Raw genomic sequence first — 26,126 nt, 5'->3', positions numbered from 1 at the left:
CCATGCGGAGCCTCTCTTCCGACCTGGGAGGAGGTGAGGGACACAGTCCTGAGAGGGAAATGGCGGCCCTTAATCTCGACTGCTCAGCGGGCAGCTGAATCCAGGACCACACACGCTTGACTTCCATCCGCCTGTGGGGCCAATCCTTCCGCACTCCATTCTTCTCCTGTTACCCTTTCCATTAGCAGAGTCTACAAGTTAGGCACAATAATCTGGGGGAAGTTTCCTTTTCCTCTCAGCAAAGTTAACCCTTCGAGAGGAGAAAAGTATGTCAAGTTTCTGGATACCTCTTCTTCCCTAGTATTTCAAACGCTCAAGTTTACACAGCGAAAAAGGTCAGGTTTCTTAAGTAAATGTACTTTACCTTGCCCTAAAGGCAGGAATTTTGTTCATAAAAGCAATGCATGCCACACGTAGAGCTATTTGTAAACTGTATGGGTAGGAAAAAAATATGAGGAGATTGATCCATTACCTGAGTAGGACTCTGAAGACTTAAATCTAAACCACAAGTAAATTCTGTATGATGTTCCACTGTTTCAAGAAGAGGGTCAGGCTTTGAAAAGTTCCAGAATCTGTGAATATAAAGAAAAAGAAATAATTTAAATATTAAAACTACAAAAAAACTTTACGAAAAAACAGATATTAAACATAGCAAAGATTTTATCAAAACAGGCTCAACCAAACATAAATGCAGAGCCCCATTACTAATCTACATAAAAATCTAATAAAGAAAAAAATGTGTTTTCTAGTGTATATAAAAAGACAAAACCCAAATGGAATTATTAATCAATGCACTTCTGTAGAAGTTTATTGTATTCCCATTAGTATACTTTATAGGCCAGAAGTAAAACTGTCCAAGGACATTTGAGATGAGAGATACTAGGCTTTTTTAGCAATTCTAAAAGCATTTATGGCTGTAAAATAAGGATATTGGATTACATGAACTCTTAACATTTTGTGTTTTTAAATACTACTTCATTTCTCAACAAGTGACATGAACAGATTGTAGGTTTAATTTACATTTCAACAGCAATTCAAAGTCTTTAAAAAGAATCTGTTCTCTTATGAAAATCTCTGTAATTCTGAAATTATCTTTTTTCTGAGGCAGGGCCTTTCTTATAGATTCCACATCAATGTAATTTCTAGAGGCAAGAAAAACTGAAATATGTTTTCCTCGGCCAAAATTAAATATTCTATTTATCCTCTATAGACTGGAAGTGGTAATATTGATCATAATATATCTCTGATTTCTACTATACAGAGAAGAATTTTGTCCTGTTCTCAATGCACAAAATAGTACTTTATGTCTGAAGCTTTATTTGCTCATCATCTTCATTATTTGACTCTATACACACCACAAAAATGGCATATTCAGAATCACAGACTCATACTAATTCAGCTTGCCTAATCATCTACAACATGGGACACACTGAAGGTTTAGCAGATCTCTTTGAAAGAGAGTAAATACACAGAACCAACAGTCAGTTTGTTTAACCTGGTGGTATTATTTCCCTAATAAATACAGAGTTGGTCTTATTAAGTTTGAAAAGGACTGTTGCTATGGATAATCCACTGTGGGGTACCACAGAGACAATGAATAAACAGCCCATTTATCAGATCACTGAAATCTACACAATATTTAAGGAGAGTCATTTTACTTTTGAAAAATATCTTGTCTAAACAAATGAGGGTACAGGCTGTGGTCTTTCTAAGAAATTATAATAGCAGTCTCTGATGTTTTTGAGTATTTGTTCATTTGGATCTAGAGACAGAATTGTACTGAAATCTAATTTTCAGATCTTGATAATGTTTATAACCAAAAGTAAATATATAATTGTATAATTTCATTCATGAAACATGGTTATTCACTGATTTGCATTATTTGAGTCAATAATCAAATGATTTTGTACATACACACTTTGTTCCAAAAAATATTAAAATGGTTTTTAAAATATGCATTTAATACGGCAAAAAATGTATAAGTTAAAGGAAAAGTAGGGGTAGGAAAGTCAATTCAAACCTGTAATGAGACTGGTAAAAAAATATATATATTCATGAAGTTGTATATACTTGACAGGAAGGACCTTGGGATGCTAAGCCTTTCAGCAGTCAAAGCAGAATAGGAGACAAGACCAGGACCTGAATTCATAGTGTCTACATCCAAATTGCTCTTGGAAATTTCAGAAGGAAATTCATCCTTGGGAATTCACATTACCTAATCCTATACTTGGGTAATGAAGGCATTCTCAACATTCCTTAAGGAAACACAGAGATGTTTCATGGGTTATTCCTCATGAGTCAACAGCATCATACCAAACGGTGGTTTAGCAGAATCCTTCTACGGGAAGGTCATTTAATCCAGGTAACAGCTCTCTGACTTCATTTGAGATTTATATTTATTTTCAATAGAATGAATTAAATACAAACCATAAAAATGGTTTTAGAATTTTTTTAAAGATAACAGGAAAAGGAGTACGTCAAGGCTGCATATTGTCACCCTGCGTATTTAACTTATATGCAGAGTACATCATGAGAAACGCTGGGCTGGAGGAAGCACAAGCTGGAATCAAGATTGCTGGGAGAAGTATCAATAACCTCAGATATGCAGATGACACCACCCTTATGGCAGAAAGTGAAGAACTAAAGAGCCTCTTGACAAAAGTGAAAGAAGAGAGTGAAAAAGTTGGCTTAAAGCTCAACATTCAGAAAACTAAGATCATGGCTTCTGGTCCCATCACTTCATGGGAAATAGATGGGGAAACAGTGGAAACAGTGGCTGACTTTACTCCAAAATCACTGCAGATGGTGACTGCAGCCATGAAATTAAAAGACGCTTACTCCTTGGAAGAAAAGTTACAACCAACATAGATAGCAATATTAAGAAGCAGAGATGTTACTTTGTCAACAAAGGTCTGTCTAGTCAAGGCTATGGTTTTTCCAGTAGTCATGGACGGATGTGAGAGTTGGACTGTAAAGAAAGCCGAGCGCCGAAGAATTAATGCTTTTGAATTGTGGTTTTGGAGAAGACTCTTAAGAGTCCTTAGGACTGCAAGGAGATCCAACCGTCCATCCTAAAGGAGATCAGTCCTGGGTGTTCATTGGAAGGACTGACGTTGAAGCTGAAACTCCAGTACTTTAGCCATCTGATGTGAAGAGCTGACTCATTAGAAAAGACCCTGATGCTGGGAAAGATTGAGGGCAGGAGGAGAAGGGGACGACAGAGGATGAGATGGTTGGATGGCATCACTGACTCAATGGACATGGGTTTGGGTAGACTCCGGGAGTTGGTGATGGACAGGGAGGCCTGGCATGCTGCGGTTCACGGGGTCACAAACAGTCAGACATGACTGAGCGACTGAACTGAACGTGGATTTGTTTATACTCTCCTGACAAGTTTCTGGAAAACAATTTTTATTGTTCTTTTGTTATTTTAAGCCAGTTAAAGGATAAGGCAGCACTGAGGACAAGACAGGTGGCCTTAAGAAAATTTGGTTACTAATAAGGGCACGTGTGTGAAATCATCCAACTTTAGCTTGAACAAGTGTGATAGAGAAAGTCACACATGCAGGAGGGCTGAAATTCTACTCAAAAAGTCAGTTTGAATTTGCTCTAATACACAGTTTAATGGGCGGTCATGGCCCCACCCAGTTCCACACCACAGATTCATACCATCCTAATTTTAACATAGGAGAAACTATCAAGTATTACTGTGCATTTTGCAAAACCCTCATGAAACAAATGCATGCTAACACTCTACGGTTATTATTTGGTGAAAGGTGGGCTAGTCTAGTGAATGTCATAATAGCATTATTGACTATTACACCATTTCACAGCTCCAATGTAATTATGAAATTATGTAACATATAAAGTGTATATTACAGTGCAAAAACAATGAGACATTCATTCCTAGCAGAATGGCTGACTAGGTGCCTAGACCAATACTCCTGCTGGAAAAAAACCCCAAATCCTACATAATACAGAAAAACAAACAAACACCAGAAAAACTTCATAAAAGCATCAGCAAGGAACACTCAGGTAAAAACCATGTCAACACTGAAACCCAGAAATGGATGTGGAACAATGAAGCCAGTTTTTGCCTTGAGAGGATCTGCTAAATAGAGAGAACCAAGCTTCAGATTGAATTAATATTAATAATTTTCACCTAATTAAAATGTCTTAACAAAAACATCAAGTTGAATACAGTAAACTGCATAAGCTAAATCAGTTGAGAAAACCAAAAGTGGAACAATGTGACTATACACTGTAATTTGTTTCTTAATCGCAAATGGCTCTTTCAATAAATAACAGAAAGAAATGTATTTTTCTTCATTCCCACCCTCCAATGGCAACCACTGTTAACAGTTTGATATGTATACACTGCCAGAATTCTTCTGTCTCCATTCATGTTGCAACAGGAAGGGGTGAACTCTAAGGAGGAGGTGAGCTTTTCTCCAGGTTTTCTTGCAATTGATGGAGGGAGTGGGCAAGTGCTCTTCCTGCAGTCTTCCTCTGGACTCTAGGGCTCCAGATCATGCCAGTAAAATTGGCTCCTTTTAATTGGGAGAAGTCAGGCCACATGTATCATTAAGTGGTCAAGTAAGACATATTATTTTAAGTGAAATGTTTGTTTTGGTCTAGCACATATACTACTTGGTGCCTTTTTGTCTCTTTACTGATGAAATCACTGACTCATGGGAAGTAAATATACTGGAAAGGCCTCCAACAATTAAAAATATTACAGAACTGTAGGAACATTTTTCATTTAAACTGGAGATGGAAAAAGAAAAATTCATCATAGTACAATGTCTGGGTTGAGTTTCTTTTCGCCTCTGACTCTACAATTCATGAACATAGCAAACATGTAGTACTGTGTCTAAACAAAACATCAAAATTATTTCAAAAATTAAGTCGAAATTACTTTTTACTTTATTTACATGTAATTTGAAATCTCTATACTAATGCTTTTGAAATTTAGCTTATAGGTGAGCTCAGCAGGTTTAAAATATTTTTCAAAGTTCTTTATTTTCCTTTTCTGTTTTCAACTTTAGAGTTATTAACTCTTTGTCTTTCCTAACTTCAAAAAAAAAGATGGGGAAATGTTTTGGCAACTTTTCAATGTCTTAGATGTACATTAGTTTTAATTAATTAGAATTAGTTAATTATGAAGCCTTTGTTTTCAAACTGCTCGTAATTTAATTTTTTAGGGATCAGAAGACCACTCATGGTGTTCTCATGTTTTTAAAATTTTAAGCAAACTGCACCATTATAAGTCCCTCTGTTTGCACTGTTTGGGTCTAAAAGACTCTAGAGTGATGAGCAAAAATGTCACAACATCTTCTTTTCTCATTATTTAATTACTTATTTATTCAACAATTTGTAAGTCCTGGAATATGCCAGGTACAAGCACGAGAAGCAAGAGAGCTGACCTCAGACTTCCTGCAGCTCATTGTCCAGTGGGATAGACTGACATTTAAAAAAAAAAAATGACAATAACACAAATGTAATTGCAATTGACAAGTACCCCCAAAAGACAATGAAGAAGGATGTAAGAATGAACTTAGGAGTAAAGTGACCCTGAGCTGAAATCTGAAGGTTGAGGAGATAGCCAGGTGGAAAGCAGAAAAAGCAGCTTGGATTTAAGGTGCTACAAGTGATGATGAAGAAAGGCCGGGAGGATGGAAATAAATCTAGGCAGAATTAACAGGACAGAAGAAATCAAGACTGACTCCCACGTTTCTGGCTTCCAGCATAATACTTACAATGCTTCCACTATACATTTATTTACAGATCTACTGTCCTCTAGTGGGGCTTCCCCGGCACCTCAGCTGGTAAAGAACCCGTCTGCAATGCAGGAGACCCCAGTTCAATTCCTGGGTCGGGAAGATCCCCTGCAGAAGGGACAGGCTAACTCCAGTGTTCTTGGGCTTCCCTGGTAGCTCAGATGGTCAAGAATCTGCCTGTAATGCGGGAGACCTGGGTTCGATCCCTGGGTTGGGAAGATCCCCTGGACGAGGGAATGGCAACCCACTCCAGTATTCTTGTCTGGAGAATCCCCATGGACAAAGGAGCCTGGCAGGCTACAGTCCATGGAGTCACAGAGTCAGATGTGACTAAGCACAGCACATTTTCCTCTAGTAGCCTCCTTGAATTCAGGGACAGTATCCTATTTGTATCTCTTGCATGTATAAAAATGTCTGTCTGACACATGGGCACCCGAAGAATGTTTCATGAATGGATGAATAAAAAAATTAAGTGAGAATATAAAGCACAAGATAGAGAAATAACAAGGGCCAATCTCACAAATAATGTAACATTTAAATCACCTTTAGACCCGGTTCCCAAATGATGGATCAAAAGCTCCTTATACCAGACATTCAAAAAATAAACACTTCCCAGCTTTGCTGAGGAATTTTTTCCTGAAAATTCTGAGTACATCAGAAATGAACCTAGAAAGCTTTCCCCAGGAAATAATGTTGCTCAACCAACTAGGTTTGGGAATCACCATCCAAAGCAGTACTTCTTAAGCTTATTTCAAGATACCAATGTGACAAATTCCCATTAGAAACAGCAGCGATCTTAGGTGGAAAGGAGGCCGTAGGGCAGTGGTTCTCAACCCCGACTACTGGAATCATTTGAGAAACTTAATTCATCTGAGGTGCAGCTCAGGCACTGGAAGGTGCAAACATTCTCCAGGTGATTATAATGCACAGTACAGATTGAGAACCTCATGACCTCATGAGAACTGTTATTTTGAGAAATATTCCCTTTATATTGAAGCTAGCTCAAGACTGTTTGTTTCACACTTGCACACATGCACACACGCATGCAAGCACGTGCACACACACACAAACACAGGATCTAACAGTGGAGAAAGAAAAGGGACGCTACTGAATTTTGTTTTAAGATGAAAACAGATGAATAATTACTGGTTTTTATTCTCTGTATTGTCTTCCTCTATTTCTTTGCATTCTCTATACAGTTCAATCTATTAGGTCAAACCTCTAAGAATTCAATTTTAGAACATTTAGTGCTGGCACATTCTAGACTAGGGTAACAGGACAGACCTCAAGGGTGAATTATTTATCCCCGAGTTCTCAGGGAACAGAGTAAACTTCTAACAGCTGACAGGTAGTACCCCGTTGTTCAAAATAAAGACTTACTATGCATGCAAATAACTAACAGGAGAAAACACTGAGATTCTCTCTCTATAACCCTGTTCTTAAAAATGATAATTGCACAGATTAGAGTCCATTACTTCTGCAAAGTTCATGACAAAGAGCAGATGCTTCCTGATGCACCTCCTCAACCCTTCACCTCAGAGGCAATTACTTTAAATTCTTTTAGCTGTTTCTCTGATATTTTATTCCATATTTCTAAATAATACACAGAAATCACTGATTATTTTCATTTTTAGATTTTTATCTTTTGACTTCCTACTACAGAAGATGAGGCAAAGCAACATCTACATTAGATGTTGTATAAACATACACAACAAAATCCAGTCAGTTGCCTTCCTGACACTGCACAACAGAATTTTTAAATTATAATGCAAATTAACTGACAAAAATCCATAAATTTTCTGTTGGAACTAATCAGCACAATTCAAAGTTCAAAGCGGTGACTTTTACTGCATTAAGCTAAGGCTTAACATTCCTCACTCCTTTTAGATCTATTTCTTCATGCACTTGCATTAGGTTATGAATTAGACATGGATTTGGTGATTCTTACAGAAAAATGTTAGTAATAAATAATTCTGGAAAATGTTCTGCAGTTATGAATCAAGGTACTTAAAATTTGAAGTCTTACAAGTTTTTTTTCCCAATTAATATGGTGTTTCATTTTATAGGAAATTATTTTCATTGTTTCACCCAGCATTTAACTAGCAAATTTATGCTTCACTTCATCAAAAGATCTTTCCAGTATGACAATAATTACCTTAAGAATTTTCTAATTTAAACAAGTCAAATGGAAAAAATCTTTGGGAACATACTAACAAACTCGAGAGATACTGGTTTATACCTACAAATATCTTAACCATTAGGTATATAAAGTTTAAAGAGAAATAACAGTAAAGTGCATATTACAATTAACTGTAGAAAAAGACAAAAATATATTTCTGTAACTTCAGTTAACAATCAGGATACCAATAAAAGATTTCAAATTTGTTCAATAGTAAAATTTTGCAATCAAGTCATTAGTGACTAAGCACACATACATGTTAAACACAACAGCAAGTTTTCTCTTTGATAAATATCATTTTTTTATCACATTATGACTTTCTACTTTAAATTCAGTTTTATGAATTACTACTTAAAACACAAAGTGAAAACCTAATTTATATACAACTGCTTGCAGGCTCTTAAGGTCAGAGTGACCAAAGGATATCATAAATTTTCATATAATTTAAATTCACTTGTATTTATAAACAACCATGTTAGTATATCCACGCCCCAGGTGCCACGGACAAAATGAAGAAAGAGATGAGTCCTACCCTGTAATCAGACTACATGCTTTACTAACACAAAATATATTCAGTACTAAAATATCCTTGCAAGAATTAAAGAAACTTGTGAATGCATATATTCTCATTATTAAAAAAGTAAACCAGAGATGACTACATTAAGGTGCTTTCTTAATACCAGGGATGAAGTTTAGTGAACCTTTGTCACAAAGCAAAAAATGTGATGAGTGATGAGAGTTACAAACATATTTATACCTAAGATCTCTGAAAGGCACGGAACATTCAACAACTCTGATCATTTTAAGAATCTGTTCCGACAAACTAACAATTAGCATCCTATGGTTAGCCACATAATTTCTTGTGGTTGGAGGAACAAATGTAGAGGAACTAAAAGCAACTGTCTGAAAAAGATGAAGTAAAATGATCATGTGAAGCTGCACAGGCGTTCACGTTCAGCTCCTCACATTTCTCATCTATTTACTTTGACTGACCTTTTTTTTTTTGTGAGTAAGGGACTGGGTAAAGTTGAAATGAAAGGTTTGTGAGACAGAGTACATATTCAGCTATACTATCTGTTTGCTTTGGCTGACCTTTTTTTTATGGGGAAGGGGAAGAAAGAGAAGTATCTGCTCGTGAAAATCTCTGTGCTAATAATCAAAGGATCAAAAAAAAAAAAAAAGCCTGTCATGCACACCAAAGTTAAGACACTTACTGTATGAAGGCAAATCCCCGGCGAGTAAATGTGACAAAGATAAAAGGTATTTCTGTGTCTGCTGCTTTGTTAGGCTTTTAAATTTACTACAATTCACCTAAAGGCTGTTTTCATGCTTATGCAACATAATAAAGCTATTTATCTTATTTTACAATTAAACATTACAATTATCACATTTATTAGAAGGTATTGATAATAAACATTTTCAGAATTTTATTTTACATGATCAAACACTGTTTATTTTTCTCTCAAATGTTTTTATTTTGAATTACCAACCCACAGAGAAAGTCAAATAATATATATTGAACATCCATATACTCTTCATCGAGATTCACCAGTTCTTAAGATTTTGCCACATTTGCTTTTTCTCCCTCTACACATACGCATATAAAATAATCTCTGCTGAACTATCTAAAAATAAACTACAGACATCATGAGGGCTTCCCTGATAGCTCAGTTGGTAAAGAATCTGCCTGCAATGTAGGAGACCCTGGATCAATTCCTGGGTCAGAAAGATCCACTGCAGAAGGGACAGGCTACCCACTCCAGTATTCTGGCCTGGAGAATTCCGTGGACTGTATAGTTAGTCCATGGGGTTGCAAAGAGATGGACACAACTGAGCGACTTTCACAGACATCAGGATTTGAGGGTTTCTGTGATTCTGCTAGTTTTTAGCAATTTTGATCAGAAATAAAAGAACCCTGGGCTTACAAGAAATTTTCAGGTATCAAGTAATATAAAAAGACTGGAAATAGAAGGTCTAGGCTCAAGTTTGGGTCTATTACTTGCCACCTATGTGACATCAGTCAGTCTTTCCATCTGCGTCAACTGTCTTCTGGATAAATGGGCACACCCTCACAGTAGTAGTGTTGTGTGAAAATACTTCAAATGTAAGAACAGATACTGATGTGGAAGGATTTTTGGCATATAAAGACTTAGCTACTCTTGGCCCTACCCCACTAAAAATCGGAGCACTTTTGACACTGGAAGAAGGGGAGTCAATTCATAACTGTAAGGACTGTCATGACCACTGTAGGACCTTATGCATGGTCACTGCCAACCAAATGCCGGTAGTGTCGCCCACCACTGCCACACAATCAATTATGTCCCCACTAAGAATTAATAAAGGTGTAACTTCAGAGTGCAAATATAACTAGGAAAACATACACAGTAAGCCTCAGGCCCTATTACCTCCATGGGAGGGTAAGAATGTTCTTCTGAAAGCCTAGGGAGACAATATGAAAGTTCTAGAAATCTAAGATGCACTGCAGGGAAAAAATATTCTGCCCAGCGGGCAGAAAGCCACTGAAAGGAAAGGAGGTAGAGAATGCTTGAGTAAAAGTTAATCTGGTGTATACCTTTCCTTTTCAGACATTTTGCAATGAAACGGAATATACATTGGGTTGGCCAACCCGGTAATTACAGAAGTTTTAAAAAGTCAACAATTATTAAGACAGCAATCGTGGAGGTCTCGGGCCAGCCCCAGTGGAGTGTACTGGCTTGTGAGAGCTGGTGTGCATGTCTCTTCTTGACCCCAAGTTTACCGACATCGTATCATACTGGTAGCTTGACCCTGCCTTGTGGGGAGTACTTACACACTGAACTCCTACTTCAAACACTACAAATCAGGCTCCCCCTGCTCACCTAGAGAGCTGGTTGTTAAACATCTATCACCACACCACTGGTCAGCCCTCCCTACGTTCTATGTTGAATAATAAATTGTTAATAAATTCAAATGCTGTCATTACCAGGTCTACACAAAAGAGAAGCACAGATAAAAAATACTATAAAAATACTATTACCTTGTGTATATATATATTTAGAACTCAAGGCTAAAACTCTGTATTTCAAAGTTATGTACCAGAGAACATATTGACAAGTTTCACACCGTTTCACTGCAAACCAAACTCCAAGGATGCAGACAGAGGACCACCAAAGGTCAGGTTGAGGCTGACTGTGTGGGCGTAAAACAAAGATTATTACCTTACCCTTGAAGACTAGACCAGGAATCGGCCTCAACCCCAAACAGATGCTCTCTGTCATCATCCATTCAACACTAATAATGACTACAGTAGCAAAAACTTATGCAGTGTCTGCTATGTGCCAGCATTTGTGTGTATCACTCACCTAATCCTCACAACCATCTTAACATAGTAAGTACTATCACTATCTCCAGTTTACAGATGTTCACACTTACACAGGAAGTAAAGAACAATCTGGCTCCATAGTCTGTGGTCCTAACTCCTATGTTACCTGGGAACGTGCCAACCCACAGTTAGTCTATTCAAGATATAGTTCAGTTCAGTTCAGTTCAGTCGGTCAGTCGTGTCCGACTCTTTGCGACCCCATGAATCACAGCACGCCAGGCCTCCCTGTCCATCATCAACTCCCGGAGTTCACTCAGACTCATGTCTATCGAGTCAGTGATGCCATCCAGCCATCTCATCCTCTGTCGTCCCCTTCTCCTCCTGCCCTCAATCCCTCCCAGCATCAGAGTCTTTTCCAATGAGTCAACTCTTCGCATGACGTGGCCAAAGTACTGGAGTTTCAGCTTTAGCATCATTCCCTCCAAAGAAATCCCAGGGCTGATCTCCTTCAGAATGGACTGGTTGGATCTCCTTGCAGTCCAAGGGACTCTCAAGAGTCTTCTCCAACACCACAGTTCAAAAGCATCAATTCTTTGGCGCTCAGCCTTCTTCACAGTCCAACTCTCACATCCATACATGACCACAGGAAAAACCATAGCCTTGACTAGACGGACCTTTGTTGGCAAAGTACTGTCTCTGCTTTTCAATATACTATCTAGGTTGGTCATAACTTTCCTTCCAAGGAGTAAGCGTCTTTTAATTTCATGGCTGCAGTCACCATCTGCAGTGATTTTGGAGCCCAAAAAAGAAAGTCTGACACTGTTTCCACTGTTTCCCCATCTATTTCCCATGAAGTGATGGGACCGGATGCCATGATCTTCATTTTCTGAATGTTGAGCTTTAAGCCAACTTTTTCACTCTCCTCTTTCACTTTCATCAAGAGGCTTTTGAGTTCCTCTTCACTTTCTGCCATAAGGGTGGTGTCATCTGCATATCTGAGGTTATTGATATTTCTCCCGGCAACCTTGATTCCAGCTTGTGTTTCTTCCAGTTCAGCGTTTCTCATGATGTACTCTGCATATAAGTTAAATAAGCAGGGTGATAATATACAGCCTTGATGTACTCCTTTTCCTATTTGGAACCAGTCTGTTGTTCCATGTCCAGTTCTAACTCTTGCTTCCTGACCTGCATACAGATTTCTCAAGAGGCAGGTCAGGTGGTCTGGTATTCCCATCTCTTTCAGTATTTTCCACAGTTTATTGTGATCCACACAGTCAAAGGCTTTGACATAGCCAATAAAGCAGAAATAGATGTTTTTCTAGAACTCTCTTGCTTTTTCCATGATCCAGTGGATGTTGGCAATTTGATCTCTGGTTCCTCTGCCTTTTCTAAAACCAGCTTGAACATCAGGAAGTTCATAGTTCATGTATTGCTGAAGCCTGGCTTGGAGAATTTTGAGCATTACTTTACTAGCATGTGATGTAAGTGCAATTGTGCAGTAGTTTGAGCATTCTTTGGCATTGCCTTTCTTTGTGATTGGAATGAAAACTGGCCTATTCAAATATATCTTTCACTATCCCACTTCTGTTTTTGTGACTACCTATCTGCCACTATGCCAACACAACTGACAAGCTTCAGGTTCCTTTGTGAGCTTCTATTTCTCTTTAAGTCTTTGCTTTTATCATTTTCTCAGCAAGATAGTCCAAGCTGTTTATTACAATAGCTGGCAGATAACAGCCATTCTGTAAAATATGCCTAAATTTTAAAAGCACAGCTGTACCATTTTATATCCAAAAAGGAGCTGAACAGTTCAGTTGGAAACATTAAAATTGCTGGTATGGGCAAACAGTTTCATATAAGCTGTGGATAAGTACAGTTTGAAAACACTGGAATTAAAATTCACTTCAAATTTTTCTTGCAAAAAGAATCTATGTCCAAAAAAGTCTAAAAAAAAACCCCTTCTGTTTGCTTTATTGTTATCAAAGTGCACTGATTTTAAAATGTTTTAAAAGTTAGAATATTTATAAAACTATCCTGAAACAGGAAAAGTGTTACTCTGTTTGAGACTAATAATTTTAGCTTTATCAATTTATGAAATTTATATCTTTATCTGGGAAGTATTTGTTATATACATGGAAGAGACAAAACGTCCTTCCTAATGAAGGAACATAATTAAAGCAGCTTTTACTTTTGCCTGGATTCATACATATCTACTTTGTTGATTTCTGCCTGTGTCTATGAAATGATCTATAGGTATAAAACCAAACACTAGCATTTAGAACTCAAACCATACTTATGTGTGGCTGATACAGCAAACATGTCTTGGCAGAAAAAACAGTAACTTAATGGAGAGTATATCAGAAGAAAGATAACAGACTAACATCGATGATGATAACATTCATAAAAGAATGTAAATAATTCACTATTAAATATTTTAAAATTAAGTACTATTCTGAGTGAAGTTTAGAAAGAACCAATGTGCATTTCTATAGAATATACTGCCTATCGGCTGAAGGGAGTTCTGACATTTTTTCCAAAAGGTTGGAGTTTTTATTTAACCTAAACTATACTAAATAATTTCAAATCTATGTTATACATTACTTTTTTAGATCTTTATTACTTAATTGATGAAACATAATGAGCTACTCTACAGGTAAAAAAAGGACTTAAAACTTTTCCCAGTTAGATATGATAATCTACCCACATAAAAAATATAGAACTTGAATTTTATAAAACTAAAATATCTGCCATAGCATCAGTTTTGATATAATGCCCTCCATGTAAACTGTTTTAAAAGCTTAAAAACTGAACAAAATATAAATTGATAAGTAAATGAAAATATATATTTGAAAACTCTATGTTAAGAGAAACCAGCCACACAGAATCTACAGGGCTATCTATAAAATTACCAGTGCTAAAAACTAAACAGTTGACTGCTCGTCTTATGTCTTATATCTTTTTTTGTTGTTGTTTTAAAATAATTATTCTGTCACTAAAAATATTATCAATCCAATGAGATTTAAAATTCTTCAGAGGATAAATTTAACTAATAGCACATGGAGTAAAAATCTACCCAAAATGCACCTTTCCTGACCTTTCCAATGAGTGGTCACCACTCACAAGTAATGAGACAAAAGTCAAACAACGAATTAGTACAATTAAAAGTCATACTTTTAACATGTGTTGAGAGTTACAAATGTGCATACATATATACACACATTCAAAAATTAAAAGTTTTTCAAATGATTTTTATTTCTTTTTGTATTCATTTTCCTTTACATAAAGAAATCTTTGATAACCCTATATTGGAATATATGAATAGCAGCCTCTAGTTACATCTTGTATGAAGATGGAACAGTAGTTGCTATGTAAGCAGGCTAAGTTGCTTCAGTCGTGGTCTGACTCTGCGATCCTATGGACTACAGACTGCCAGGTGCCTCTGTCCAGGCAAGAATACTGGGGTAGGATGCCAGTCCCTCTAAAATTATATGTTAAAATTAAAATCCTATTTCTGGAAGAAAAATGATTTTGTCTCTATATACTGCCAGTGAAGAAACTGGGTTTAAAATTTTTTTTAACTCCACTTCATATTGGGAAAGTGTTTCTCAATTTTATAGAAAAAAAGGAGAACTCCAGGGTTTAGACCTGACTAGGGCTACTGTTCTCAATAACTGAGACAAATAACGTAGAGGAATATGCAAACCTTGCAGAGTGAAGGAAGTGAAGAAATAAAGAATGAGATGCCTGTGTGGACACTCAGGTGCCTGCATCCAGCAGCGAGCTGAAGAAGTGGGCCTGAGCTGGGCAAGAGAGGTCAGAGCTGGACAAGGGGGTGGGCAGTATCGGCTAGAATGTATAGGTAAAAGTATACTGAGCCAGAGTTTACCAAGTTTAAAGGGGAGAGAAAGAGATTCTATGATGAAGTACAGAAAAGAAGGGCTGGGGAGGGTGAGAAAATAAAAACAAAAAAGAACATGGAATCCCTAAGGTAAGGAGTTTTAACAAGGAAAGACTGATCAACAATTTGAAATACAGCAACAAGGTCCAGTACAACAAGTGCTGACAAGTGGACTGGATGTGGTATTATTGAGGTCACTGATGTTTCTGCCAGAGCAATTTCAGTAAAGTGGGGGTAAGCCAGCTTTAGACTTAGGAGTAAACGGACACATTGCCCTAAGTGCGTAGGACTATAAGCTTTCAAGGATCTACAAGAATGTCTGAGAGCTGAAAATTAAAATCAATTTTTAATTAACTACATATAAATTTAACATTATTAATTATTAAGTGTTGTATTTAAACATTTCATTCCATTTAAAAACAATTTTTATGTTGGATTTTTTTACTTCACAAAAATTCCTAAGTAAGCATAATGATTGCCAAGAAATCATAATCCATCACAAGTAAGCCACTTATTGCAAGATGACTTCAAAAGCCAAAGCATAAAAATCTTTCAAGATAATTAGTCCTGTTGAATCAGTGATGTGGATCCATTTTATAGATTCAAATGAGATAGGGTAAGTTAAGACCTCCAAGCAGAGCTTTTATGGCCTTGGTGACTAGAGCTTCAGGGGACTCTAAAACTTGGCTAGGGCTTCCCAGGTGACTCAGTGATAAAAACAAATCTGCCTGCCAACACAGGGGACAGGGGTTCAATCCCTGATTTGGGAAGAACCCCTGGAGAAAGAAATGGCAACACTAGTATTTTTGCCTGGGAAATCCCATAGACAGAGGAGTCCGGAGGGCTACAGTCCATGGAGTTGCAAAAAGTCGGACACAACTTAGCAACTATAAACAACAACAAAGCTTGGCTAAGAAAGAAAAGAGAACTTAAAGGAAAATACAGGATACAGGAAGAAGTTACAGGCTGAGGAGAAAGTTGCAGACTGATGATACAACACAAAGAAGGCATGGAAAAAAGTGCTGAAGGACATACAAGTGTATGGGATTAAAACCACTCATGTGCACAGGTTTTGATTAGCACAGAAGAAATGGCTAGGTACAGATTTAGATAAATTTACAGGTTTGCAGTGAAAATTAGGGCTTCCCTGGTGGCTCAGATGGTAAAGAACCCGCCTGCCAATACAGGAGACATGAGAGACATGGGTTCGATCCCTGGGTTGGGAAGATCCCCTGGAGGAGGGCATGGCAATCCACTCCAGAATTCTTGCCTGAAGAATCCCCGTGGAGAGAAGAGCCTGGCGGGCTACAGTCCATGGGGTCACAAAGAGTTGACTGAACGACTAAGCACAACACAGAAAAACTTAAGATAATTTGTGTTTGAGCCCTACAATTATTTTTTTTTTAAGAAAGAGATAAGGTGGTTTGCTTAAAGTGCAGGGAATAAGACAGGGGAGGGGACTTAAGAAGAGAAGTAAAGATTGGAAACCTAGGTAAAGAATTAGCACGGTATTTTCAAGTATGTCCTTTTACGCAGTTCTTCAATCACTGCAAGCTTGTGAGGACATTCCATTTTTATAGTAAAGAAACCTAAACTCTAGTTATATAGACAAAATTGCCTATTTGAAGTCTTTTTCAACTATGTTAAAGATCTCACATTACCTAATTATGATCATAATCTTGCCAAATGTTTACTGGTGATGTTTTTGATCTTGCAGTATGTCACAGAACCAAGACCTAGCCATCTCTCTCTCCCCAGAAGCACTGAACATCTATCTTGCAATCTCTAGTCCTGCTCAGGATTCAGGAAAAAAGCAGAGCCTAATTCTTAAAAGTGGAGAGAAAAAAGAATCTATAAAAGGAGTGAATCACTATGAAATACACCTGAAACTAATACAATATTATAAATCAACTGTACTTCAATTAAAAACTGAAGGGAAGACTCTGTGCCACAAAACTGCAATGATTTCTGAGCATAGTTAGGTACCTACAAGATTTTAGAGTACTACAGTTTGCGTTCAAAAGCCCAATCTGGACAAATATTCCTGAGATAAACCTACATCAACAAAAGTGAGGCATCTCCCAACTGTGTGTTTAGGGATACTTAAGTATATAGATGGGCTTCCCTGGTGGCTCAGACGGTAAAGCGTTTGTCTGCAATGCAGGAGACCAGGTTTGATCCCTGGGTTGGGAAGATCCCCTGGAGAAGGAAATGGCAACCCACTCCAGTGTTCTCACCTTGAGGATCCCAGGGACGGGGGAGCCTGGTGGGCTGCCGCCTATAGGGTCGCACAGAGTCGGACACGACTGAAGCAGCAGCAGCAAGTGTATAGATAAAACAGGGAGTGGTCAGTAAAATTAAGATCATAATGACAATTCTGAAAAGCAAGAACAAGTAGTCACTAGGTTTTCCCCTTTAATTAGAAAAGGTCAGTGAAATGGATTTAAGATGTCCAAAGAGTAATGCCCCCACTTCAGTTTTCAAGCCTTTGGCAATCAGCTTCAAACTCCAGAAGAGATTCTGAAATCCAGGAACTGGATTCTATATTTAGAAATCTCCTCTGAGCCCACAAGTGACACTATGTAAGAGAGAGGATCCCAAGCTCACTCTTTGTCTTGTTTAGCCTACCTGGAGGATCTCACATTACGTAGGCCACCCACGTGTGGTTGACATCTTCGCCTGCAGTTTCTCTGACATACTACATGCTCGGAGGTCTCCTCTTGTTTTGGGTAACCTATTCCCTTCTTCCTTCCAACATTAATTCCCTCCTAGAGATTGTTTGTTTGGCTTGCTCTTCTTTCTCTAAACTTATCTCCCTCTGATTGATGCATTCTTCTGGACTAAACCATCTAAGTTAACGGCCTTCAAATCCATACTTACAGCCCTCACCTCTAGCCCATGATTCAGCTCCACAGATGCAGTCTGGAAGAGCCTGGGGAGGGTGGTGAACAACTGATAGGTTTTCCTCCTGTCTACCATGTTGCCATTTTTTGGCTCCCATGCTAAAAATTCTATAATCACTCCATACTATTTTATACAGACTATTACATAAAAAAAATTGGTCATGGTATCCTTTTAATTGAGAGCTGGAAGATTTAGTGTGATTATGCTCCCCAGCGTGTCTGCCTGCTTGTATTGGATCAGTCCAAAAAAACTGAGTTAGGGCATGTAATTCCTCCTCAGGCATTGTTGTAATTTATTCTATTAGAATTACATTCCACACAAACAAAGTTACATAGCTTCTGCCATATCAAATACTGACTTAGAAGTAAAGGAGAAAGGAATACTGGGTAGTTGAAGTAATGAGGCCATGTAAATCCAAACCTCTTAGTGTATCCTCACAGAAACCAATACAGAACAGCAAAAAGAACAAATAAAACTCAGGTCTTTAACAAATCCCAACTTGTAATTACATGTAAAAAGAAGAAAATCAGAATCTCAGTGTGCATTCTCCCATGTTCTAGATCTAAGCTTTATTGAACAGCAAGGGGAATTTAGGAAAAACTGAATAGAACAGAGAAGAGCTAGGATCAGGTCAAAAACTGATTTAAAGCTACCACCACAAAGAGAAAGCCCATCCTATGAGTGAAAATACTGAAAAGCTTAGCATAGAATAGAGTACAGATTTTAAAGTGCACAGGACACAAGGTGGTATTTTAGGAAGTTAATAGTTTAAAGGGAAAAGAAGACTAAAAGGAAAGAAAGCTACCAGTCCTAAAGCATCAATCCTGTACACAGACATGTAGAAACATATAGTCTTACTCTATTGTCAAAAAAACAATTTTTTAATTGATGTCATAAACTCAAACAATTCACCTGAGAAAATATACCTCAAAAAATTAAATAGCAAAGTGTAAGAAAACTGTAATATAACATTCTAAATGGAATTAGTATCTCCAAACAAGCATTTGGAGACACAAAGAAAAACTTGACCTAGATCAGTATAACACAATAAGAATGATATTTGATCTTTACCTGCAGTTCCTGGCACAGAGCTCCTAAAACCCCTGGAAATTCCCAAACAAAGGAAGAAGTGAAGTTGCTCTGTCGTGTACAACTCTGCGATCCCATTGACTGTAGCCTACCAGGCTCCTCCGAGCATGGCATTTTCCAGGTAAAAGTACTGGAATGGGCTGCCATTTCCTTCTCCAGCAGATCTTCCTGACCCAGGGATCGAACCCAGGTCTTCCGCATTGCGGGCAGATGCTTTAACCTCTGAGCCACCAGGGAAGCCCGAATAAAGGAATGTATTTGTTTATAAGGACTCCCTCTGGAGCACACCTGAGGTTATGCTAATAAGGTGACTTAAGATGGAGTCCTTACATAGTCTTATGTGACTAAAGGGATGGAATTTTCAGCCCGATCCACTGAATACCCAGAGAAGAGGAAGGGCTGGAAATAAAGTTCTATAAACCTATTGAACAAGATTTGATGAGCTTACTGTTGAAAGTATTGGCAAGGATGGGAACCACAGTGCATCACTGGTGGAAATGCAAATTGGTGTAGCCACTATGGAAAACAGTAGAGAGGTTCCTCAAAAATTTTAAAATAGAATACCATATGATCGAACAATTTCAGTTCTGGATTTTTATCTGAAGGAAACCAAAACATTAACATGAAAAGATATATGTATCCCCATGTTCCTCACAGCGTTACTTACAATAGTCAAAATATGGAAGCAACCAAAGTGTCCATCAACAGATGAAAGGATAAAGAAACTGTGGCATATGAATACAATGGAATATTATTCAGCCATAAGAGAAGAATGAAACTGTGCCAACTGCAACAATATAGATAAACAAAAACCAAACAAGCTTACAGAAACAGAAAACAGAGATTAGTGGTTGCCAGAGTCAGCAGATATGAGAACTGAATGAACTGTTCTGCTTTTTTTTCTTTAAATGCAAATAAAATAAAGGGAATAAAAGCATTACAAAACTTATAAGACCAAAGGCAACCACGAAAACAAAGCAAAAAAACTTACTTAAATATGATTTTTTAAATAAAAGAGCAAAAAATCAAAATACAACACAAAATATATCACATACAGGAACAATAAACACAACATAAGGCAGAATAATCATAACAAAATACAACAGACTTGCTACCAAATGTATTTTTCTCAAGAAATATGAATAAGTTAAAGCTTCCCTGGTGGATCAGTTGGTAAAGAATGTGCCTGCAATGCAGGAAACCCATTTGATTCCTGGGTGGGAAAGATCTCCTGGAGAAAGAAATTGCAACCCACTCCAGTATTCTTGCCTGGAAAATACCATGGACAGAGGAGCCTGGCAGGCTAGAGTCTATGGGGTCACAAAGAGTTGGACATAAGTAAGCAACAAACTGACTGTGAGCTCACTGTGCCTCAGATCATGAACTCCTTATTGCCAAATTCAGACTTAAATTAAAGATAGAAGGGAAAACCACTAGACCATTCAGGTATGACCTAAATCAAATCCCTTATGATTATACAGTGGAAGTGAGAAACAGATTTAAGGGTCTAGATCTGATAGATAGAGTGCCTGATGAACTATGGAATGAGGTTCGTGACATTGTACAGGAGACAGGGATCAAGACCATTCCCATAGAAAAGAAATGCAAAAAAGCAAAATGGCTGTCTGGGGAGGCCTTACAAATAGCTGTGAAAAGAAGAGAAATGAAAAGTAAAGGAGAAAAGGAAAGATATAAGCATCTGATGCAGAGGTCAAAGAATAGTAAGAAGAGATAAGAAAGCCTTCCTCAGTGATCAATGCAAAGAGACAGAGGAAAACAATAGAATGGGAAAGACTAGAGATCTCTTTAAGAAAATTAGAGATACCAAGGGAACATTTCATGCAAAGATGGACTTGATAAAGGACAGAAATGGTATGGACCTAACAGAAGCAGAAGATATTAAGAAGTGGCAAGAATACACAGAAGAACTGTACAAAACAGATCTCACGACCAAGATAATCACGATGGTGTGATCACTCACCTAGAGCCAGACATCCTGGAATGTGAATTCAAGTGGGCCTTAGAAAGCATCACTACGAACAAAGCTCGTGGAGGTGATGGAATTCCAGTTGAGCTATTCCAAATCCTGAAAGATGATGCTGTGAAAGTGCTGCACTCAATATGCCAGCAAATTTGGACAACTCAGCAGTGGCCACAGGACTGGAAAAGGTCCGTTTTCATTCAAATCCCAAAGAAAGGCAATGCCAAAGAATCTTCAAACTACCACACATTTGCACTCATCACATATGCTAGTGAAGTAATGCTCAAAATTCTCCAAGCCAGGCTTCAGCAATACATGAACCATGAACTTCCATACGTTCAAGCTGGTTTTAGAAAAGGCAGAGGAACCAGAGATCAAATTGCCAACATCTGCTGCATCATCGAAAAAGCAAGAGAGTTCCAGAAAAACATCTATTTCTGCTTGATTGATAATGCCAAAGCCTTTGACTGTGTGGATCACAATAAACTGTGGAATACTCTGAAAGAGATGGGAGTACCCAACCATCTGACCTGCCTCTTGAGAAATTTGTATGCAGGTCAGGAAGCAAGAGTTAGAACTGGACATGGAACAACAGACTAGTTCCAAATAGGAAAAGGACTACGTCAAGGCTGTATATTGTCACCCTGCTTATTTAACTTCTATGCAGAGTACATCATGAGAAACGCTGGACTGGAAGAAACACAAGCTGGAATCAAGATTGCCGGGAGAAATATCAATAACCTCAGATATGCAGATGACACCACCCTTATGGCAGAAAGTGAAGAGGAACTCAAAAGCCTCTTGATGAAAGTGAAAGTGGAGAGTGAAAAAGTTGGCTTAAAGCTCAACATTCAGAAAATGAAGATCATGGCATCTGGTGCCATCACTTCATGAGAAATAGATGGGGGAACAGTGGAAACAGTGTCAGACTTTCTTTTTTGGGCTCCAAAATCACTGCAGATGGTGACTGCAGCCATGAAATTAAAAGACACTTACTCCTTGGAAGGAACGTTATGATCAACCTAGATAGCATATTCAAGAGCAGAGCCATTACTTTGCCAACAAAGGTCCGTCTAGTCAAGGCTATGGTTTTTCCAGTGGTCATGTGTGGATGCAAGAGTTGGACTATGAAGAAAGCTGAGTGCTGAAGAATTGATGCTTTTGAACTGTGGTGTTGGAGAAGACCCTTGAGAGTCCCTTGGACTGCAAGGAGATCCAACCAGTCCATTCTGAAGGAGATCAGCCCTGGGATTTCTTTGGAAAGAATGATGCTAAAGCTGAAACTCCAGTACTTTGGCCACCTCTTGAGAAGAGCTGACTCATTGGAAAAGACTCTGATACTGGGAGGGATTGGGGGCAGGAGGAGAAGGGGATGACAGAGGATGAGATGGCTGGATGGCATCACCAACTCGATGGACGTGAGTTTAAGTGAACTCCAGGAGTTGGTGATGGACAGGGAGGCCTGGCGTGCTGCAACGCACGGGGTCGCAAAGAGTCGAACACGACTGAGCAACTGAACTGAACTCAACTGAAGCAACAAACTAAACTTGCATATTATAATAAAAAGATTTTTTATTTAGTTCACTGAGCAAAACCCAAATATATGCTCTATACGAAAGCCATACCAAAAACAACATGGATCAAAAAAGCTAAAAGTACAGAAAAAGGTATCTGGAAGATGGAAACAATATGAAAGCAGGAGCAATGATATCAATAAGTGATAAACTGTAATTAAAACTAAAAGCAATTAACTGTGTCAAAGTTAGACTCTCTTTTATGTTAAAAGTTTCAGTTCACTAAATGTATATTATAAATATCTATGCACCAAATAATACAGCATATGTCCTTATGAAGTCAAATCTAAAATAGATTCAGGGAGACATAGATAGAGGCCCACTGATAATAGGATTTTTAAATATTCCACTCTTGGTACAAAACAGATTACGTGAACTAGGAGTAAGAAAGGATACCGATGATCCAAATAACATAATTACTTAGCAGAGCTTATGGTTATAAGGTGGCACTAGTGGTAAAGAACCTGCTTGCCAACGCAGGAGATATAAGAGACCTGGTATCAATCCCTGGGTCAGGAAGATCTGCTGGAGAAGGGCATGGCAACCCACTCCAGTATTCTTGCCCAGAAAATCCCATGGACAGAGGAGCCTGGTGGGCCACAGTCATTAAGGTCACAAAGTTGGACACAACTGAAGCAACTTAGGATGCACATATGCATAGTTATATATTTAAATTTACAAAGTGAAAGCAGAGATTAAACCTTCTCAACTGCATATGTAACATCCAAAAAATTGACCTTTTATTAGGTTCCCCCCCTTAAAACAGAATGACTAAAATATAGTATTCTCTGATCACAATGCAATAAAACTAGAAATTATTCACAAATTTTCAAAAATTAAAAAGTATTCTCATATGGAAATTAAATAACTTCCTTCTAAATAACTCTTGGAAGAAACATGAAACACAAATAAGTTACATATTTTTTAACAATAATGAAAATATACGTATCAGAATTCATGGGTTACAAATGAAATAAAAACTAGAAGAAAATTCATATTATTAAACACTTTATTAACATGATGAAAGAATAAAAATAAGTAAATTCTCAGTTCAAACCATGGAAAAGAACAAAGTAAGCCCAAAGAAAGTATCAAGAAGGAAATAAAGGCAATAATTAATGAGGTACTGAATAGAAAAACAATAGTTCTCATTAACAAATCAAAATTTTGTATGCTTAAGAAAAAAATAACAAAATAAACATACCATTAGATAAGTTAAAGTAGAAATCACAAATATACAAAATCAAAAAAAATAAGAGAGAAATATCACTGAATCAGAAGAAATGAAGAAGTCATGACACTATAGACATTTGTATATATAATGTGAAAACCCATAAGCAGAGGACAATTTCCTAAACTGATCACATTAGAGACAGAAAGTATAAAGAGAAAAATTCCCATAGAAGAAATAAAGTTATCAGGAAGTACTCCACAAAAAGACCCATGCCCAGATGGTTTCACAAAGAAAGTCTATCAAAGCTGCAAAAACCAAATATCCTCTATATTGCAAAAGCTGTTCAGAAGCTTAAAAAATGTAGAAAAACTTAAATCCCTACATAAACCCTGTGTGGTGTGGGTCCAGAATTAGGGGTATGATTAGAGATATGCATATGATTAGCAACACTTTTGGCCAAAATCACCTCTGAATATTGATATAAAAGTTCTAAATAAAGTATTACCAGACAAAATCCAACAAAATACCTTGTTCTATGTGTAAGAAAATGATACACAAAGAATAGGAGAGATTTGGTCTAAGAATGCAAGGCTGATTTGATCCATTAATAAAACACATCACACGAATAGCTCAAAAAAGAAAAATCATGATCATCTCCATAGATGCTGAAAAAGCCTTTAACAAATCTTAAGACCCATTCCTGATTCTAAAAAAAAACACTCAACAAAACAAGCATCAATGAATACTTTCTTAGCATGATAAATATACTTTGTTTTAAAGTCAGCATCCTTCTTTAAACAGGGAAACATTAGAGGTATTTTCACTAAACACATGAATTAAGACATTCTCTTTAACACTTGTCTTCCCTGATAGCTCAGTTGGTAAAGAATCCACCTGCAATGCAGGAGACCCAGATTCAATTCCTGGGTGGAGAAGATCCTCTGGAGAAGGGAAAGGCTACTCACTCTAGTATTCTTGGGCTTCCTTTGTGGCTCAGCTGGTAAAGAATCCACCTGCAATGTGGGAGACCTGGGTTTGATCCCTGGGTTGGGAAGATATCCTGGATTTACCCACTCCAGTATTTCAGCTTGGAGAATTCCATGGACTATATAGTCCATGGGGTCGCAGAGAGTCAGAAACAACTGAGTAACTTTCACTTTCACTTCGGTTCAGTCGCTCAGTCCTGTCTGACTCGTTGTGACCCCATGAACCACAACACGCCAGACCTCCCTGTCCATCACCAACTCCTGGAGTTTACTCAAACTCACGTCCATTCTGTTGGTGATGCCATCCAACCATCTCATTTTCTGCCCTCCTCTTCTCCTCCTGCCCCCAATCCCTCCCAGCATCAGAGTCTTTTCCAATGAGTCAGTTTTTCACTTCAGGTGGCAAAGTATTGGAGTTTCAGCTTCAGCATCAGTCCTTCCAATGAATATTCAGGACCTGATTTTCATTAGGATGGACTGGTTGGATCTCCTTGCAGTCCAAGGGACTCTCAAGAGTCTTCTCCAACACCACAGATCAAAAGCATCAATTCTTCAGCACTCAGCTTTCTTTACAGTCCAACTCTCACATCCATACACGACTACTGGAAAAACCATAACTTTGACTTGATGGACCTTTGTTGGCAAAATAATGTCTCTGCTTTTTAAAATACTGTCTAGGTTGGTCATAACTTTTCTTCCAAGGAGCAAAGGTCTTTCAGTTTCATGGCTGCAGTCACCATCTGCAGTGATTTTGGAGCCCCAAAAACTAAAATCTGCCACTGTTTCCCCATCTATTTGCCATGAAGTGGTGGGACCAGATGCCATGATATTTTCTGAATGTTGAGTCTTAAGCCAACTTTTTCACTCTCCTCTTTCTCTATCATCAAGGGGCTCTTTAGTCCTTCACTTTCTGCCATAAGGGTGGTGTCATCTGCATATCTGAGGTTATTGATATTTCTCCTGGCAATCTTAATTCCAGCATGTGCTTCATCCATCCAAACGCTTTATCATGAGCATTTCTCATGATGCACTCTGCATGTAAGTTAAATAGGCACAGTGACAATACACAGCCTTGACGTACTCCTTTTCCTATTTGGAACCAGTCTGTTGTTCCATGTCCAGTTCTAACTGTTGCTTCCTGACCTGCATATAGGTTTCTCAAGAGGCCAGTCATGCGGTCTGGTATTTCCATTTCTTTAAGAATTTTCCACAGTTTGTTGTGATCCACACAGTCAAAGGATTTGGCATAGTCAATAAAGC

General features: G+C 37.9%; 1 protein-coding gene across 2 annotated transcripts in view; it reads right to left on the bottom strand.

Moving 5' to 3' along the window:
* The window catches only part of PEX7 (peroxisomal biogenesis factor 7), a 78,525-nt gene that overhangs the window by 19,397 nt on the left and 33,002 nt on the right, over positions 1 to 26,126 (bottom strand). For both annotated transcript variants that reach the window (XM_061428097.1, XM_061428096.1), the window contains one exon: positions 473 to 572. In XM_061428097.1, the coding sequence (XP_061284081.1) occupies positions 473 to 572 (100 nt within the window). The remainder of the gene's footprint in view (positions 1 to 472; positions 573 to 26,126) is intronic.

This window comes from Bos javanicus, chromosome 9 (genome assembly GCF_032452875.1).
Source record: "Bos javanicus breed banteng chromosome 9, ARS-OSU_banteng_1.0, whole genome shotgun sequence".
Taxonomy (NCBI): domain Eukaryota; kingdom Metazoa; phylum Chordata; class Mammalia; order Artiodactyla; family Bovidae; genus Bos; species Bos javanicus.
Note: the sequence above shows the minus strand (reverse complement) of the source record. Positions and strands in the feature narration are given on the sequence as shown.